Source organism: Labrus bergylta, chromosome 2, assembly GCF_963930695.1.
Source record: "Labrus bergylta chromosome 2, fLabBer1.1, whole genome shotgun sequence".
Classification (NCBI taxonomy): Eukaryota; Metazoa; Chordata; class Actinopteri; order Labriformes; family Labridae; genus Labrus; species Labrus bergylta.
In genome coordinates, this window is record NC_089196.1 from 8,164,011 (window position 1) to 8,184,125 (window position 20,115).

Consider the following 20,115-nt stretch of genomic DNA (forward strand, 5'->3'; position numbering starts at 1 on the left):
TTTTGATGGTTAACAAAAAAAAGATGTTTTAACTTACAGTGGGGTGTTACTAATGAAATGATAAATATCTCTTTTTTTATTCAGCTCTCATGGTCAGTAAGAGTGTGTCAGCATGTACAATACATTGACCCTAAAACTGAAGAAATTTAAGGGAACTTGGTCTAGATATTAATTTTATAAATTACATCTGTGGTTTTCCTAATGTTTTGTGTCAAAAATGGCCTTTAAATGAAATGTATCTGACAAAGTCTCAGCATCTACCCTTGTGCTGTGAACACGTGTTTTTTAACGTGCTGTAGTGATCAATAGCCTTGTGTAAATATCTTTCTCACCCAGGTCTTTAATTGTGCTGCGTTCAGGCCACTCCCAAGACAAAGTTCACAGTAATAGGAAGACAGAGGGAGTGTTTTGAGGCTAATTATATGTTGGATTTTGCATTATACAGTTCTGTGGTTGAGTACCACAATAGAAAAATGACTGTTGCTTTGTTTTTGTTTTGTCTTTCTGAAGAGATATGTTTCTTCTTATTCTAAGGTGCTGTTGAAGAGGATGGCTGCTCAGGTGGAGGTTCAGGCTGGGGAAGTAGGGAGGACAGGGGTAGGAGGCCGACTTCACCTGAGTCCCCTTACTGACTCCAGCAACAAGAGCCTCATTGAGATCCCCTCCATCAACCAGTCCCATATCATCACTCCTGAGCCTAACAAACCTGCACCAGGCCCCAAGCCAAGGCTTAGTCCCAAACCTTTTTCTGTGGAGAGAAACCCTACCATTAAACCCATTCTTGCCCCTAAGCCACATCCCAAACCCCGGCCAGAGTCCACTCTTCTTCCCGGACAGAAACCAGAGCTTCCATTCATGGCAAAACAACAACAACAACAACCAGCTGCCACTGGCAAACCAAGACTAGTATCAACCAACCCTAACCTACCTACTAATACTACCTTAAAAACATCTAATAAATTGAGCTTCGGGCAAACAACCAAGCCGGTAGTCCATCCATTTAAACCAGCCCCTCCTCTTATCCCTGGAGACCCCAGCAAACCCAGTCCACCTGTTCCAGCTTTGAGACAGAGACCTTCTGCATCAAGCTTAGCCTATGCCAAGAGCTTTAAACAACTTCCAGCAGCAGAGTGGTCTGGATCCACAAAAAATGAAGATGAGAAGGACCAGATGACGTCTAGCAAAGGAGGTTCCTCCATCGCAAGAGCCAAGTCTATGGGTTCTCTCGATCTGGTGGGGCAAGAGGCAGAAGAAAATAAAAAAACTAAACCTGAAGCAGCAGTGCCTATCCGACACCAGAACAGAGGCTCGAGGCCCAGACCTGTATCAGCCATTTTTCTTGACAGTCCAACCAAGACAGAGGCCTCACCTCCTGGCCCTCGCTGGGTCGGAAGGCGACCACTATCAGCTGATCTCACGTCCAAATTTGAGTCTATTGGTCTTTCACTACATCGTAAATCTCCCAAAGAAAACACTAAGGAAAACACTCCAGAAGAGATGACACCGCCACAGAAGAAAGAGCAAGACAAAACTCCTAAGAGTGCCACACCACAAATTACTGATGTTGAACCTAAGCAAACTGTCTCAGACCAAAGTAACAAAAAGACAGAAGAACCAACAGTGAAGAAACCTGATGATGATAAACGTGCAGTCAGCATCAAGAAGCGAATCAGTCTCCTCCTTGATTCATCCTCCTCTCCCGGTGTGGGTGCCACAGGCCAATTGTCAGATGTCCACACTCCAGGGCAGCCAGTCCCTGAAACTGAACCAGCAGTGGATGTTAAACAGTTGATCAAGCAGCTGACAGAGGACACAACACCAACACAGAGCCCTGTCCTGAAACCCCCACTGAAGCCCCGCCCCTTGCCCCTTGACCTGACTAAAAGGTGAGCTGCTCTTATGTCTTCTTGGCTTGCTTTTGCCCCACGTCTTTGTCTTGGAGTTCCATTGTCATGCATGGCTTTTGTTTTGTTTGATGCATGTCCATTAGGTTTACATCCGAGAGGTCATCAGACCCCGGCAGCCTCAGTGAGGCTACAGACCGTAATGACATCAGCAGAGATCCTCAGGCATGGGTAAGAAAGAAAAATAAGATTGATATGAACTACTTTTTCTTGGTCTCAGTCTACCTTTAACTGGCAAAGGAGAATAACAACAAGAAACTGTGTCACAGCTTAGTGCTAGGAAAAGCTTTCATATGCTATTTTCTAAACAGAGCAGCACTGTTGTGTGTTTCTTATAATCGCTTGCCAAAATAAAACCAAGGTATTTGGCAAAGAGAAGAAAAGACATAAAAGAGCACATAAAAATAGTTGGTCAGAAAAAATAGATTTTTGAAAAGAAGAGAGATGACAAAATAAGCAAAGTTTGCCCAGTATGTAGAAATGATTACAGATTAGACATGAACGGGTTAACTATGATATCATCTTATTTGAGAAGACTAAAAGTGCGTCAATTCAGATTTGACCCCTTTGTATCAAGATGAACATTTTCCTGGTGAAAACAATTATTGCCGTCATACATATACAAAGCTGTGAAACCAAAGACAGCCGGCACATTACTCTGTTCTGTTGGCTGTCTGTTATGAAACACTCAGAGAGGAGATCACTGGGAAAAGGTCAACACAGAGAGGCTTTGATTACCAACTCTGCACCACACCCACGGTTATGAAGCTTTAAGCTAACATTGAACAAGGGGATACCATTTCACTCAATCACTTCAACTTCTTTATGTGTTTTTATTTTGTCCTCTTCTGTTGTCAAGTCACATTTGTTTTGATCTCTTGTGATGTATTTGATTTTGGAGTTTTACACACTGTTTTGCCTTCACATTTTGAATGAATATACAAAAACTCAGAGAAATTCCCAAAATGTATCTGCACTTTTTTAGAATGAAGAATCCGCAGTCACCCCCAGTGATCAGATGACGTTTGTGGATGTAAAAGGTTCCCAAGAGCTATTCAATCAAGCCTCTCCAGATGAAGGGGTGGATGACGGGCAGGTGTTTGGCTTAACTCCCAAGGATTGTGGTCCCAGCAGTGACATACAGAAAGTGAGAGCGTCCCTGTTTGAAAATGTTGTGGAGAGGCACAGTGTGATGATGGTGGATGACGGCAAACCTGTGAACAAGGAAAATGATTTACCCAGAAGTCCATTACTAAGGAGAGAAAGTAGTAATGAGGGAACTCTGGTCACTGCCACCTACAAAGAGCCTGTGTCTCCATCAAGTCCTCTGCGGGTGTTGCATGCCTTTGACACTGTGCAGGCAGTGGATGAAAGCAGGGCAGTGAGTGAGGTCGTCCCCTCAGCTCAGAGGGAGGATAAGGCTATGACACTACGCTCAAGACGCTCAGAAGGAAACAGGCCAATAGAAGAGAAAAAACCGGAATCAGGTTCGGCTGTGATGCCAGAACAACAGCCACGATATCTAAGAGTTGGAGCTTTGCCTAAGTGGACCACCACAAGTCTCGAACAAGATGCAAGTAATGAACCACAACTGGAAGGACAAGGTGCTTTGGATACAGACAGAGACAGGCAGATAGATGCAGAACAGGAGGAAGTGGCTGCTGCCCCCAAACGTTTGAAAATGCTGCTGGCAGACGAACAGCCCAAACCCAGGGCAACCTACTTTGCTTTGACAGGACAAATACAGGAGCCTGTTTCTCCAAGCATAGACACGAATATGCCCTTTGATGATTTATCTCTGAGATCTGTTTTGGGCAGTTCTCAAGGAAAGATTCTTCCAGTCAGGAGAAATCCATCATTAAACGAAGCTTATGGGAAAAGCTCTCATGATCAAGTTCAGGAATCGATAATGAAGAGTCACATGCCTCATGAAGAGATTAGATCTGCCTTAGACAGGCAAATGATAGAGGATGATGGAATGATGGAAATTGAAAAGAAAAGAGAACTTAAAAAGGAGGCAGAAAGACACAAGGCAAACATGAAAGAGCTTGAGAGGGAAAAGCAAAGACAGCTGGAACTAGAGAAAGAAGCACACTTAGAGTTTGAACGAATGAAGGAGATGGAGAGGCAAAGAGAATTTGAAAGACAAAGACAGAAAGCCTTTGAGAGGGAGAAACAAGAGTTCGAGGAGAAACAGCGTGCCCTGGAAAGGCAGAAACAGACCGAGCTTGAAAACCAGAAACTGCAAGAGCTGGAGAGAGAGAGGCAGGAAAGAGAACGGCAACGTCAACTTGAGAAAGAGAAACGTAGAGAATTGGAGAGGCAGAGAGAGTTGGAGAAACTGAGGGAGCAGGAAAGGCAGGAAAGGCAGGAGAGGCAGCGGGAGATGGAGCGCCTAAAACAAAGGGAGGAAGAGAGGCAGAGAGAGCTGGACAGGGAAAGACAGCTACTGGAAATCCAAAAGGAAAAACAGAACATGGAGGAGCTGGAGAGGATAAGAGAAATGGAGAGACAACAGCTTCTACAGTTTCAAAATCAGAAACTGAAAGAAAAGGAGATGATGCAGATCAGAGAGCTGGAGAGGCACAAACTAAGAGAGAAAATGGAGCAAGAGGAGGCCGAGAAATTAAAGCAGATGGCAATAGAACAGGAAATGTTGAGACTGAGGGAGCTAGATAAAGAAAGGGAAAGACAACGGGAGATGGAGAGGGAGATTGAGAGGGAAAGGCAAAGAGAGCTGGAGAGAAAGAAACAAAGAGAGTTGGAAAGAGAGAGACAGAGACAGTTAGATATTGAGAGACAGGAATTAGAAAACCAGAGGCGGCGACAAAGAGAGCAGGAGAAGGAAAGGCAGAGGAAGGAAGAGATGGAGAGAGTTAAAGAGATGGAAAGGAGGCAGCTGCTCGAGTTTGAGAAGCAGAAGCAAGCAGAGAGGGATAGACTGCAGATTTTGGAGCTGGAGAAACAAAGACTGAGGGAGAAGATGGAAAGGGAGGAGGCAGAGAAAATGAGACTGATTGCCAAACAGCAAGAAGCAGAGAGGCAGAGACTTAAGGAGAAGCAGAAGAAGGAGGAACAGGAGAGGGCGAGGTTTGAGGCATCAGCTCTCAGGCCTGGAGTGGTGGATCTAGACTCTGTGCTCCGAAATGAGTCTTTTAAAAAGAATTCCTCTCAGCGCAGCAGTCCTTCTGCACGATGGAAAGAGCCATCTCCAAGAATAGAAGAGTCATACAGGCCTGCCATCCTTGACATAGACTCCTTCACGTCTCACGCTCAGCTGTCTCCCAGTAAAGACTTGTTTCCTGTATCTGGTATCCAGAGCGTAGATGCTGGGTTTGGAGGTAGATTGCAGCCTTCTCCTGAGAGAGATGTTAGTAGGAAGACACCAGCACAGACTTCAGTTGGTTTCTCAAGCCCAGTATGGACGACAGGCCCACAGGACCCATGGGAGCTGCGGCCTGTTGACATGTATGTGGACAAATCCATGGCTGAATCAAGAAAATCTGCCAGCAAATTGAGCCCAGAACAGTTCCTCCTCAGGCTCCAGGAAGAACGGGTCCAGGCTCCACAGAGGAACTGGTCTGCTGCGCAGGATGAGCCAGTTCACTTGGGCCCTTTTGCAAGAACAGTGGCTGAGACCGGAGGATCTACAGGTGGAATCTCCAGCAGCACTTCTGTCGAGCAGTTATGGCTACCGAGAGAGCCACAACCACCTGACAGCAGGGCAGCGGTCCACAGCCACAGGAGATCACTGGGAGCTCAGGTGAGTTAGAATTAATCCATGAAATACTGTCAGAGGCAAAATCGAAAAAAGTTAATGTGCATTTCCATTTCCTACTTGCGTCCCGTTTTCTCCAATTTAAGATCAAAATAATCCATACAATAAAAATAAAAAAACTCATCGAGAATCCTCTGTGGTATATATTTGCATGCTTTGATGTGTTTCATGAGTCATACAGTTTTGTAGAAACTTGAGATAAATCAGTACAGAACACAAGGAAGATAAAAAGGTGCAGTTGTTACAGTGTAATATAAGGAAAAAGGTGAAAGGTTGAACTGATAGAAAGCATAATAATGTAGAGATAAAGGTACCATCTTCAACCAATGACTGATATAGTTTTTACTAGCAAACATGGCTAGTATCTCTTTATGGAATGAATAGAAACCTTTTTCTTTCCTTGTAATATAAAGAGGCTACACATTTTTTTTTTAAATTCAAATGTACTCTGAAATATTATCAAAAAATATTAATTCAATTTGAGAGACAGAGTGACTGTTCGCTGTTTCTGAAACACACATTTGACTGGTAAAAAAGTGATGTCCAATTTGCAGTTTGAACAGCAATCAAATGTGTTAATAGCATAAACCAAACCAAATTAAATCAAATTGGCAGACGAGAAATATGAAGTCTAATCGGGTCAATCATGATCATCATGTGGCACATGGCTGTTTGTCGTAGGTTCACAGATTTGCTGCAGCCTCCAAAATGGTTGTAAACAGCTGCCAGAGGAGATTTGTATGAAGTGATCCAGATGAGGAGTTTACCATGATCCCTTGTTTGTTTTCAGGAGCTGAACAGGATGAGGTCTCGCAGCGTGTCCCGGCGATCAGCCCCCTCCAGCAGTGCTCTGGAGGGAAGCCTGTCTAGGATGAGGAGTCGCAGCGCCCACAGGGAGCAGGACCGCCACAGCCTGGTGAGTCAAGCCACAGCTCGAACTCTACTACACCAACATCAGGAAAGATTTAAACTGATGAGATTTAAAACTGCTGCCTGAGTATTTGACCCAGTTTGATATTTGGCTGTGAGCGTTTCAGCATACTCATCATTGTATTTATGTGAACTGTTTCTCACACTGCTCAGTGGAGACAAGGAGGGGAAACTGTGTGCACGCTGTCACTAATATAATGTGTGTCTTTAAGAGACAGTTGTTAGAAGTGGAATGCAGTCAGTTGACTGAACGTTGGCAGCTCCACGCTAATGTGCTGCTGTAGTAAAGATTTGGTGACTGATATTTATGGCACGCTCCCTAGACTCACCTCCACCCATCCCACGTCAGGTGCTAAATAAGTGTGGCCACCAAACAACCTTCTCAGGCCTGTAATTCAGGATTGGATTAGTCAATTGGTTAATGAGTAAGTGTTTATTTGCTCATTTATCAGAAGCCTCAGAGCATGGCCGAGGACAAGTTGTGGAGTTAAATTAACTTTTATGATCATGTAATCTGAGCAGAGCAGACTGGTAGTATTTGTATACCTATATTCCTCTGAGCTGATTTGTTCAGCCGTTTATTACAAACTTGAAAAAAAAAATGTTTCTACTTATTCGCAATTGCACACACAACATATAGTCATGCCTGTACAGTGTTGATCACACCTGTATGGTTGGGTCCAGACTGTTGTTTTGTCATTGAGACTGTAATTGTAGGCACAGGTCGATGTCACGCACTATAAACACAAAAGCTCAGTATGTTGTGTTTCATAATTGCTAAATGCTTGCTGTGACGGAGCTTGGATTAAGTCACCAAATGTTTAAGATCACTACCACCACCTAGTGGCTGTGTTTAAATGTGGGATTGTCTGAGTGTTTCCTGGTTGCTGTCAGTGCTTTTTTTTCTCTTTAAGTAATTGATATAAAGTCATTATAGGGAGAACATTCTGAAAAAAAACTGCTGTGCTGCATTGAAATGTGGCAGAACTGCTGCTAATTATAAGTTAAATCCAAAACAAGAATAACAATGAATTCCAGTGTGGGCAACGTGATGTTTACAGAAAAGAGAGCACTGCGTGTTGGAAAAGATCAGCTTGATTTGAGCCATGGTCACATTTTATTTAATTTCAGACCTTTATTTATTCTAAAAATAACATTCCCTCTTTTCCAATGCTGTTGAGAGTACAAGCACCTTTAAGCTTGTGGGACTTGAACTAGTCAATCGGTAGAACGGGTCATGTGGGTGCCAGAATTCCACATGGTGAAAACATTGTACCTAAAGCTCCTGTAAGGAGTTTTTATCTGGTTATGAAACAGTGAAATTCATACCGATGCCTCCACTTAACGTACAGAAGCAAACAAGACCATCAGCGACAATATTGGCTATTTATTATGAAGTGGTTTTAATGCCTGTCTGTTTTAATGCCTGTCACTGCTGCCAGCAGGTCTGTGCCAGAAGAAGCAATTTACAGCACTCTGACCAAAAGTGCATTTATTGATATTTGAAAGATTTAGAGTGATTGATACCTTTAACTGATAGAAAAAACAGCAGGCAGACTCTTTGCATTAGAAAATAACTTATGCTTGTATAGGACAACCTCAGCAAAGTGATAATGTTTCATTTTTTCATTTAAAGTAACAAAATACTCTGAATGGTTTGCATTGCACTTATAACCACGTCCTTAGACGTATGGATGTAGATGTGACTGCGTTTTTTATTGTATACAGACATCCACGTAACTGCTCTGCTGAGGACTTTTATATAGAAGCACGGTTTCAATATCAGTTAAAATGGATGTGTTCATGATGAGCAAAAACATTCATGTGGTTCAATCAGATTGCTATGAGACTAATAAGAAAGCTTATCCACCAGTGGTAGCAGAGATGGAATATATTATTATCTCCTTACATTGTATTTATTGGTTGGAAGCATCTTGAGACTTGCACAGATGAGGTCATAGTCGTGTTGTTAGTCTTACACTGGTGAGTGGGGCAGAGCAGAGATGGGCAGCGTGCTGAGAGCTGTGTTGTACTTTTGGTCATGCTGCCTCACTCAACACGGCATCTGGGTAAGTGACAGGACAATTCTGTTATCAATATATCTGTAAGATGTAAACATCCTCTTAAAACAAACGTAACATTAGGACTTATACAAAGTATACTGTACTGCTACAGAGAGTTTGCTACATCATTTGTTGTGGTCTTTGTGTGAGTGCTGTTTGAGTTTCTTGCTGTGGCTGCACACAGATTGGTGATGTCAGCAGAGGAGGGGAAGTGATGAGCGGAGCGGCCATGAGTCACTTCCCAGCAGAGGATGTTTAGTATTGGGAGTAGAAATATTAGGGAAATTGAGAGCAGTGATTAGATACATCTGGGAAATAAATCTATATTTTGTCTGAGATTCTTGATTTATTTAATTTAATCCTTTTATTGAAATCAGAGGAGGTTACTCATCTTCTTTCGACATCTCTCATCTAGGATTACAATGTGTGTTAGAAGGGAAATGTGATGATAAGCTGGCTAAAGAGACATTTATATTGAGTAGGCATGTATACCATTATTTTCATTACAAATCTTTTGTCTATCCAACAATAGAATCCCAGAGACTCTTAATTTACTGTCCCCTACCACATAAAAACATATTGTTCATTTTGTTTTATACTATTATAAAAGACATAGATATTATTTCATTTAAATTGCTTGCCAAGAAAATGTTTCACATTTAAAAGGAGCAATATATAACTGTGACAAGTAGTGTTTTAAATTGGGAATGCCGTCCAAATTCAAAACACTGGAGAGAGCTGTCTCCCCCCGCCTCCTACTCCTTAGAGTCGATGCACATGCGTGTTGCCACGCCACATACAGGGAGGCTTCATTGTTTAGCCACCTTGGCACTGGTCTTGAAACCTATCTGCATTTTAACTTCTCAATATTAGAAACATGCAGAGGCTTTTTAGATTGGGTAGAATCAGTTATATCTGTACCACCTCGCTTGGCAGCTTCCATCGCTACAACACCTTTTTGTTTGCCGTGATAACTGGTGTCATATCTGGCAAACCGAGGGGCGTCCAAAACGGCCGTGTGGGGGGCATTAAAACTGCTTTTACCTTCTCTGGTCAAAACAAAAACAGACCAATCAGGAACGGAATCTAAACTTAGGAGGACAGAGTAGCCAGCACTTCAACATAGCATGTGTCCTTAATGTCTGATGATACAGTAAGATTTAATTCAGTAATTATTATATATGTTAGTCCTTTAAATTAAACAATTGCAGAAAGGTTTTTTTTTTTATATGTAACTGTTTGTTTTTAAATTTATTAGTGGAGTAATTGTACTGCTGTTGTTGTCATTATACTGCAGTCTAAGTTATTAGCAATTGTTTTTTTATTTTAATTTGCATAACTCTTTTAGTTATTGTCTGTTTGATTTATCAATTAATTCACAGATCTTTTCAGTATTTACTTTAAGGATTATTATAATAAATGTACCTGAATATATAAGTAAGTAATAGTACAAGAAGTAAGTAATGGTAAACAATTCCTACTTACTATATGAAAAAAAAAAACTCTCTAACTCAGTACTTCAATTTCAACATGTTTTATCTGAGTATGGTGATGTCATTTATGTTAAAGAGGCAGCCATGTTCAGGCTGAGCAGTACATGAGAGCGGTCAGTTTGTGTTCAATTGAAAACTAAGACCTGCACAGTGGATTTCCTTTTATTGCAGCACTTCAAAGAAAAGATAATCAAATAACCTGTAGGGGGCATATGTGGGCAGGGTTTCAGCTTTTTTTGAGCCTCTCTGTTTCAGATTGCTTTCAGATTATGTCTCTAAACTTTGGAGTTGCCTACTGTGGCTTTATCCAGGCTCTTACTGTTTGACTTGTTCATGTGTATCAGGAAGTTGTGTTTTCAGTCTACTCTGTTGTTTGCATGAGTCTGGCTCTGAGCCATTTTTAAACAAACATTCACTCCACTGTTGTGATTCTTGCTTTGGGCTCATTGCTGAGAAACTGGCTAATGATTGTATGATTGCATTTCTTTTTCCGAGCCACTCCTGTCTTCCTCATGCATGTCCAATCAATCTATTTTTAGTCCTGAAAATGATCCTGTACTTGTGCTCATACCTATCTGATAATGTCAAACCCTGTCTTCCCCACTTTCCCTCAAGCGTTCTCCTTTGGCTTTAAACAGTGCTGACGTTTAATAGCAAAGTATGCTACATGCTATTTCTTATCCTGTGTTCTACATTTGTTTCCCTGCTTCTCTGTCCTGCCTCAGTCAATTCACAGTCCTGCCCTGCAACTGAATCAGGCTGGAGCGACAGAGCACCGCAGAACATATATCACCCTCCCCTCCCTCTCCCTCCTGCTCTGAGTCAGGGACCTCCCATTCTCCCTCTCTCACTCTCTGCCTCCGCTCCACACTCCCTCTCTCCACCCAGTTTCTCCTTGACGGAGAGTCCTACAGCGCTGAGTGCAGAGAGCAGCGCTGCTGACGCATTTTCTCTTACCTGCCCGTACCTGCAGAAAAGGCGAGGGGAGAAACATTTCCCCTCTGCTCCTGATTTCTCCTTTGGATTTTTACCTCCACACTTCAGGACTCTCCTGTTTCCTTTATTCGACACAGCGTTGGATGCACTCTGGTTTTCCTTATGGAATACGAGCGATTACAGCAGCTTTCCTTTTGACACGAGCTGTCCTGCACCACTTCACATCGCAGCTTTTTGCTGGAAGGTAGCACAGTATCGGGCAACACAGGAATTGAGCCTTTTGTGATGGACAGATTGTTTAACTTTTAACCTGGTCCTTGTTTTGGAGGAAACATATCATCGTCGGCTCTCTGAGATCTGTCAAGTTGGCTGTAATTGAGCCTGATCTGCACAAATGTCAGAGTTTATATGCGCATTACTACACGCAGTGTAGATCTTTATGATGGAACTAGATGATTGAATGTTGTGCCAAACCTAAGTGGCATGTTGAGGATGCGATTTAGTTATTACAGCTTCTCACTTCTGTACCTGAGTAGTTGTTTGTACTTTATGCACTTGAAGCCAGAGAAACATGGCAGAGAAACCTGTTGGTAGATAGCGCAGCAGTTATTCAGGCTGTCAAAGTGAGTAGTGCCCTGCATTACTAATAGTCAGTGCTGCCCTTACATAACCTTTATATGCCCACTTGGTTTGGTGTGCTAAGCATCTCATAGCGAGAGTATCTTGTGTGCATCGAAATAGACATAAGAAAGCTTCACAATTCACTTCATGCCGACAGCCTGGAGCCTTGACAGTGATGACTTGAAAAAGAGTCCTGACGGCTCCAGTGGGATTGCACTGCGGACGGGGCCATTCAGAAACGAAGTAGAGACTCTGTCCTGTATCTGTGCTGCAGTGCTGTAAACAGAAGCAACACAAACAACCCTACATCAGACTGGCTGAGTTGTGTTGTTGTTCTCTCTGTCACCTTCATCACTGCTGCAGTATTGACCCAGCATTGCAACGCAGCAAACACCTACGACATTGTTCCTGGACCACTAACTCTTCAGCATCACCAGACTCTAATGGTTCCCTGTCACTGGAATAATAAGAGTCACAGCTCAGTGATCGGGCTCAACTCTGACTCAGCTGTTCTTCCCAGTAATTGTTTGTGATGGAGTATCTTGGGGACAAGCTGTCAGTGGCCCAATCGCAGGTGTCAGGATGGGTGGGAAATGTCCGGCGCTCCCTTCATGGGGCATTCAGTCTCTTATCGGCTAGGGGAGAGGACGGGACCGGGGACTTCAAGAGAACCAACTCCCTGCGCTCGCTGGCTTCCCGCAGCAGGGAGTCTATCCGCAGGTTCTCACTGCGCAGCCAGCAACGTCTGTCCTTACGCAGACGCACCGCACCCAACACTCCCACTGCTGTAAGACAACACAAACATTTAACTTACAATTACACAGCAGGGAAGCACAGGTACCGTCTTTTGCCGCTAAAACCGACCAACAGACCATAATCACAAGAAGGTCAGACACTTATGTGGTTCATGACTTTAAATAAGCAGTAGTCGTTGTTTACTGCGACTTTATTCTCAGCAGCATAACTTAAACATCTGTTCATGTTAAATAAAGCACACATGGAATTCAAGTCATTTTGCAGAGATGTCCATACGCTTCCGTAATGTCACCGTCCTAACAGCTGCTCCTTCGTCAACTATTTGGTATCCAGCCAAACATGTCAAGAACTTATCCATCTGTCTGCCTGGGGCTTTCCATCGATCTCTTTCTGCTTTCATCAGTTTTCCATCTTGTCCTTGGCACAATTTAGACCTTGCTTTGTCTCTGTCTTTGTCTAGCAAAGCTGTTGTTATACTGGTTCTCCAAGTCATCATGTCCCCTACCATTTGTGATTTTAGTTCTGAAAATAGACTCAAGCGCTAACAACAGAAATAGAAACTGGCTTGCAATTGTGTATTGTAGTATAGTGTTTGTATTGCTTAAGTCCCAAAGGACACAAATACTTAAATATTGGCCTTCCTATCACTCATCTCCAGCCTGCCATCTAACCAGGTATGTAAAGGACATGTTTTGAAATCCATGAAGGGATACCTTGCAGTAAGGTTGATCCTATCTATAGGTTACTGTTTGTTGATTTGCCAAGCCACACCTCCTGAGTCGCACCACCTAAACATAAGGGGTATATTATTTTAATGGTGTATGTGAGGCTGTCAGTTGTGTTAAGGGGGGTACACACTACAAGATCATCGGGCCGATTTTAGGTCAGATTCCCCAATGTCACGTTAAATGTTAAAAATCTTTTAGTGTGTGCCAGGCCTTAGTTCTCTTACTTAGTTTAGACATCACCAACTGTGATTGAGGTCCTCACTGGGCCAGTGTGGATGGATGACAGTAAGAGGGCTATAATGGTTGGTTTAGATCCACAGTTTGAGTAGAAAGGAAATGGGTTAAGGGGAACGGACGGTGTAGAAATGTGGACTGGTTCTGTCTATTAAGATTCTGAGTACGAGGGGGAAATGTGTACTACCTGCCTTTTTAACAGATACAGTTTTTATCTTATCAGAACTTTCTAATCGGCCTCATATGTGTGTGCACCCCACCATTGTGTGTTTGGTTTTTGTTTACATTTAGCCTCCATGTAACATCTTCAAAATCATACTGATGGGGTGCTGGTTTAGTTTAGTTGGTAGAGCAGGCCCCTCATGTTCAGTGGCTGCAGCCTACGTCGCACTGGTCATTCATCCGTCTCCAGATCAGCAACAATTTGGTGCATGTCATCCCCCCTCTCTCTCTTCCCCAGAAATCCTGTCACTCTTCAGCTGTCCGATCCTATATATCCTTCAGCTGGAGCTGGAAATGTTAGGAGGAGAGAGTGAGGGATGAAATGCAGCAAAAGGCCTAGTTGGATTCGAACCCCTGGCCCCTGCGACGAGGTCTATAGTGTCTGTACATGGTGCGCAACATATAACCGCTAGGTGATTCAGCACCCTAGGTATACAATTTTAACCAGAGAGAAAGCCCCACTTTCTTTTCCACTTAGCTGTAACTTAGGTTGAGCTGAGACAATCTCCCCTTAGAGGTGTGTAAACACTTTTTGACTTGGCTTCCTGACAGAAAACTAAAAGTGAAACAGAGAGTGTCCCAGTGAAGGGACAGACACGAGGGACTTTACTCTGACTGGGGTTTAAATATTTGTCAAGAGGTTGAATTACACTGTTAAACTGTAGGGGTGAAAAGTCACAATAACAAAATTGTTTTTTGCATGATGTTACTCGAGCTTTGGTTTTCATCATTGCAGAATAATGGAAACAAGGAGGTGTGTTTGGCTGATAAAAGTGATGAATGTTTTGAGAACATCATTTGTGTATTTTTTGCATGAGCCTGGAACCAAGTGACAGCAAGACCAGGAATCCAGCTGAGCAGTTTTTCTTTTCTTATCTTGATATTTTGAAATTGCTTTTGTCTTGTGAGTTAACTGTTGCCACACCAGTGTCCTTGCTTGAATTTTCACTCAGATCTCAGTCTCTTATAGCTATTCCAGTTTTATAGAGATTTATATTGACATGTACTATGCAACGGTCACTCACAATCTCAAATAATGTTGCACTCAGACATGGTGTTTGTTTCTTATTATAGGTGGGTAAAATATAACCAGCTAACTTTTCATGCCCACTAGGCTGCAAAATGCCCTGCCTGGTGTCGTGAGTTATGAAAACAAGAAGTAAACACATGGAAACCACCAAATTCTGTAATTTAAGAAGTATTATATCTTAAACTTAGTAACTATATTTTTTTATATCTTAATATATCTTAATATCTTTAATATAAGACCTGCAGAAAACATGTTGATTTGTAACATTGATAACTCCTGACAATAAAGATTTAACATTCAAAGAGCATTGTAAGCTAAACCAATCAGAGCCATTTCTTTCATATTCTGGACCTGTGATGCAATGACATAGTACATGAATTTAAATAAAAATCAATAAGATATAGTAAAAAATCTAGATCCAGAACAACAATTACACAGTAACACTGACTTTTCATAGTATACCTTTAAAAAGACTCAAAGAAAATAAATTGATCTTTTAAGTCAGGTCCTGTGCTGTCTGAGTTCACTTCTTAATGCCAGTCAGGTTTTTTACATTCTTTCTGTCTTTTCTTACTTGCTGCTTTGTAAGCCGTTGTCTGTATGAACCACTTATGTAATGAAAGAATAACACAGCACTGCTGGGTTTGTAGCCCAGCAGAGTTCGTCGGGAAGGGTTCGTCTTAATCTTTAAACCCCCCCTGACATGCGGCCAGCATACCCATTTGTTGACATGAGATTAGTGCTCGTGGGAGCTGTTGTTTTGAATATGTGCAGGATATTGATATTGATTACTGCTGTGTACACGAGTGCACGCAGAGCATATTTTCCCACTCCAGCCTGGTCAGATTGATTGAAGCAGATGAGTAGGGAATGGGGAGTGGTGACTTGCTGCAACTATAATGTTATGAGTGAATATGTTTTTATGGCTTATAATAGTCTCTCAGTATTTGAGATGGTCATGTCAGATCCCATTTTCAATAACCTGGATGAGCTCATAGCACCAGCCTGGATGCGTACACATTCTTCCACAGTTCTGTAATTGGTTTATAAGCTCGTGACTTGGATGTTGTGTTCATATAAATAAACTGTTATACCTGCAGTAGTAGCTCAGTCTGTGTAGTTAGCTCTGATGTAAGACCATATGTTAGGTGCGTTATAGCAAAGCCCTTCTGCTATGTGATGCCCTATCTTTAACTGTGGAGGTTCCAGCAAACCATCGTGTGTGTGTGTGTGTGTGTGTGTGTGTGTGTGTGTGTGTGTGTGTGTGTGTGTGTGTGTGTGTGTGTGTGTGTGTGTGTGTGTGTGTGTGTGTGTGTGTGTGTGTGTGTGTGTGTGTGTGTGTGTGTGTGTGTGTGTGTGTGTGTGTGTGTGTGTGTGTGTGTGTGTGTGTGTGTGTGTGTGTGTGTGTGTGTGTGTGTGTGTGTGTGTGTGTGTGTGTGTGTGTGTGTGTGTGTGTGTGTGTGTGTGTGTGTGTGTGGTCAATTTATGCTTGTTACTCTTGGAACTTTGCGTTATCAAGTTGAAGTTTCCAAGACCTTGTCCCAGCCACTTCCTCCTCAGATTGTCACTCAGCTCTGCTTAGTGATCAGCCCTTTCTCTCCTTTATCCTTCCATTCATCCGCTCTTTGTTATGTTGTTTCCCTCAGACACACCCTTCCTGTCTTGAGCAAGCTGGCTATTGCTAATGTTATTAGGGAAAAGGCTTCCTCCTGACAGCTATAAATCAATGCGACTGGACCTGTTGCTTCATTCGGCCTCCTTCATCGACCATATTCTCCAAGTGTGTTGTTGATATCACAGCCTTAACCTGTGGCTGGCAGACTAGTCTGAAAGTTTTAATGCCTTAAGATTGTTGTTGTTTTTATTTGTTGTTATTTTAAAGGCTTATAAACCGGCCTGACATAGCAGTGTTCAAAGACAGCACAGAAAAAGTTCAGCAGGGAGGCTGTTAAAAGCTCCCTGCTGTTCTTTAACCTTCCCTAAATCTTTTTCTTTAAGCTGCTGTATAATGGCGCCTTTCTTCAACATGTTCCAGCAGAGTTAGAGTTTGCTCTGTATGCTGATCAGGTGAGGGTGTGTTCTGGGTGTGTTTAAGTTTGAATGATGCCGACGCACACAGGATAGGAATTTGTATCCCCTGAATGAGGCCAGCTTATAAGATTTGTTGGCATTTTGATAGCAGTTTACTCTGGCAGGAAGAAGACAGAGATGTGAAGTAATACCAAGCTCTCCATCTGGAACTGAACTGAGGATTTCACAGCGCCATGATTCTTTCTGGTGCAGTCCTGAATACTATGTTTGGGTTTTACAAGCTTCCGTGATAATAACCTGTAAATAATCTGAGCTTGCCTTCAAGTATCCTACTATCATCACATCAAGGAATGTCCACTCGAGTTGTTGCCTGTAAGTTAGGTGCTTAGTTCACTACCATACTAAGTCTTCAGTGTTGTGTCTACAACTTATAAATGAATCCTTTTGTCCGTACAACTGCAGACTGTGTGTAACTGTGCCAGCACAGGACCTCCACATTTGGCATCCTCCCCTTCAGGCTTACATGAGACCAGCCAGCTGCACATCTCGGACATTATGTTGTGTGATAAAACCGACATATTGTAGGGTCGTCTCCTCTTGTGACTTACCTAAGGCCCACCTGTGTTAAAATCATTCTGTTGAGTCAGCATGTTGATATGTCACACTGGTCAGGTGGATGGATTATCTTCGCGAAGTGGAACTGTAAACTAAAATGGATTTAAAAAAAAAAAAAAAAATGTGTGAACTAACTTGGAGAGAAAGCCTTTAGTGTGCATAGAAAAAAAATGTCAATGTTTTATCGCAGGTTATTTAAACAATGTAAGCACAAGAGCTCTTTTTCCCACTATAGTTCTTTTCAAGCATGCTTGCTGGAAGAAAATCCAATAAGCCCTGATTAAAACGCATACCAAGGCCTTTATCATTGTAAGAAGCTCTAATACATAATTCAATCTACATCTTGGCCACAATCCATTGTACATGTTATGAACGAAAGGATCATTATGGCTATTTATATAGTTCTTGTTTCCATACTGAAGTAAATGGTTCAACTTGTGTTTCTATTGGTTAGGTTCTTTAGTGCTACAACAATTAGTTGACTAATTCTTGATTCATTTGACAGAACATGATGTATTAGATTGATTTTTGATTCATGGTATAATTTATCAACAGTCACAGTTTTTCAGTATAGAGATTTTTTAGGTTTTTTGGGCGTGGGGGGATGGGCTTCTGTTCTGTTAAATACTAAACTGAAAACATATTTGAGTTTTCAACTGACTGAACATATTATTCATTTATTTAAAGGCATCACCTGGACTTTGAGATGCTTTGAAAAAATGTCTCACAGTTTTTAGAGAAAACGATGATTTGATTTCAACTAGGGTCTGTGATTATTACATTATTACATTTCCTTTTTCTCAATTAGCTGTCTGTGTAAGAACCCACCAGCTGAGTAGAGTGTCAGGTTCTTGTGTCTGCAGGTTAAACCTACAGTCAGATTCAGGCTGGAGGTTTGTTGTTCATTGCTGTCCGTTGAAGGGGGCTCTGAAGTGTGTGTATTTTAGGGTAAGAGGTGTGACCCTGTGATGTCAAGTTGAAAAGTGTAAGCGCTGTAAATCCTTGAGGTGAGGATAAACTTTAGAACAAGGGCTTAGTCAGATGCAGGGAGCACAGTGTTGGATGTCATTCTCTTCTCTGTTCTCTTTTTTTCCTCTCAGGAAAAAGCTTTGCTGATGAATGACATCCTGAACTTTTTTGCTCTTCTCACTCTCTCCAACAACGATTTGATCCTTCAATTCAAATTTACACTCAACCTCAAAAGCTCACGATCCCTTTCCGGCTCTTTTGTTGTACTGTTGTGTCTGTGCTCTCATGTGCACAAAGAAAACAAGGACAGCTTTCACAAACCTCTGAGAATGAGAGCTGTGATCTAATGTCGCTGCTCATATCAACGTCACTAGTGAACCTGGGCAATTACAGAGCCAGGTGTATCACATTTCTGTGTCCACCCCTTAGGCAACATCAGAGGACAGAAGGACTTTCTATTGTTTTTTTTTTTTCTATATAAGCCAGGGTTGTCGGTTCATGCGCAGGCGTTCTTCTGTTAGCCCTGTGTGGCTTTCAGACAGTATGTCCTCTGTACCAGCCTCATTAAAAGAGGCATGGTTCAGTAGACAGCAAACACACACTCCATCACCCACCAACTCATCTCCTACTTTGTACCCACTCTCCATTAACTCATCCCTTCACCTTTCATTATTTGTCTCGTTGTAGCACTGCAGCTGCTCAAGAGCCACAGGATGCAGCTCTACTTTCTCTACTTTATTATACTGTTCAAGATCATGGGTCACTGTACTTGTCAGTTTGAATTTATATCACCAGCAATGACATTTAAACCTGGTTCACCAAAGATAAACAGTCTTTTCACAATACTTATAAATCTTGAATTTCAGATGTAAAGTGTCAATGAGGGGCCTCTATTACCAGCCTGTTTAATAACTGTATTCCCCCTCATTCACTAACTATTTCATCTCTCTGTGTTGCGTTTAGGAGCAGCAGAAGCAAAGCGTCGATGGTGAGGAGGAGGAGATTGACTCAGAAACACCAGTCCGTGAGACTGACAGTCAGTATGGGACCTGGGAGACGGGACTGCGCACTGATGACAGGTAAATATTCATTCACAAAGTGTTTACTTTTCTCTATTTTTCATATAAAAGGTTGGATGCGTCCTATACTGATGTGTCCAATATACCAGTATAAAATGATGACACATATCGTCTTCACCCTGAGTGCTGTGGCCACCATCACACATTGCACTCAACCTGACAGGATTGAAAATCCCCCCAATTTCTTGTGGGTAGAAGTTGCGATGGGATACATGGCGATGCAGACCAGGATGGCGGTTTTTTTTTAACATCTTTTCTCCTTCATTAGGTCATAATCATGCATCTACAGAAAACTGTGGTATATAGTTCAGAACATAAATCTGGTGGAGTGCTCTTTTGTTTGAAAGACTCCTCAATTGAAGTCAAAAAACAAGCGGAGGTGGGCAATGCGACTAGGTCTGTACTTCACAACTTTCACTGTAGGCTCAGAGCTCAGCTTCCTCACTGTAGCCTGTAGAAGTGCAAACTCCACATGGCTAAAACAGATGGCACTACAAAGCTGCACAGATACTTCACGTTGTGGACGCAATGTAAAGCATCATGCAGGAAGACAGTTTAAACCTCGTCTCTCTGTCAGACTCCCAAAACAGACCGGTTCTTGTTTACCGGTGGGACTTATTCTCCGGATTTTACGGTAGATTGTAATTTTAAACTTTTTTTAAAAAGTGTAAGAGGGCACAACAGGACAAATCTCTAACAGGAAATTTTTGTTATACATTATTGAAT

At 42.2% G+C, this 20,115-nt stretch overlaps 1 protein-coding gene across 2 annotated transcripts in view; it reads left to right on the plus strand.

The window, feature by feature from the left end:
* Nucleotides 1–20,115, plus strand: part of si:ch73-138n13.1 (uncharacterized protein KIAA1671) — a 28,301-nt gene that overhangs the window by 3,128 nt on the left and 5,058 nt on the right. For both annotated transcript variants that reach the window (XM_065963826.1, XM_065963823.1), the window contains exons 3-7: nt 535–1,886; nt 1,991–2,075; nt 2,890–5,667; nt 6,473–6,598; nt 19,274–19,389. In XM_065963826.1, the coding sequence (XP_065819898.1) occupies nt 550–1,886; nt 1,991–2,075; nt 2,890–5,667; nt 6,473–6,598; nt 19,274–19,389 (4,442 nt within the window). In that variant the 5' untranslated portion in view covers nt 535–549. The remainder of the gene's footprint in view (nt 1–534; nt 1,887–1,990; nt 2,076–2,889; nt 5,668–6,472; nt 6,599–19,273; nt 19,390–20,115) is intronic.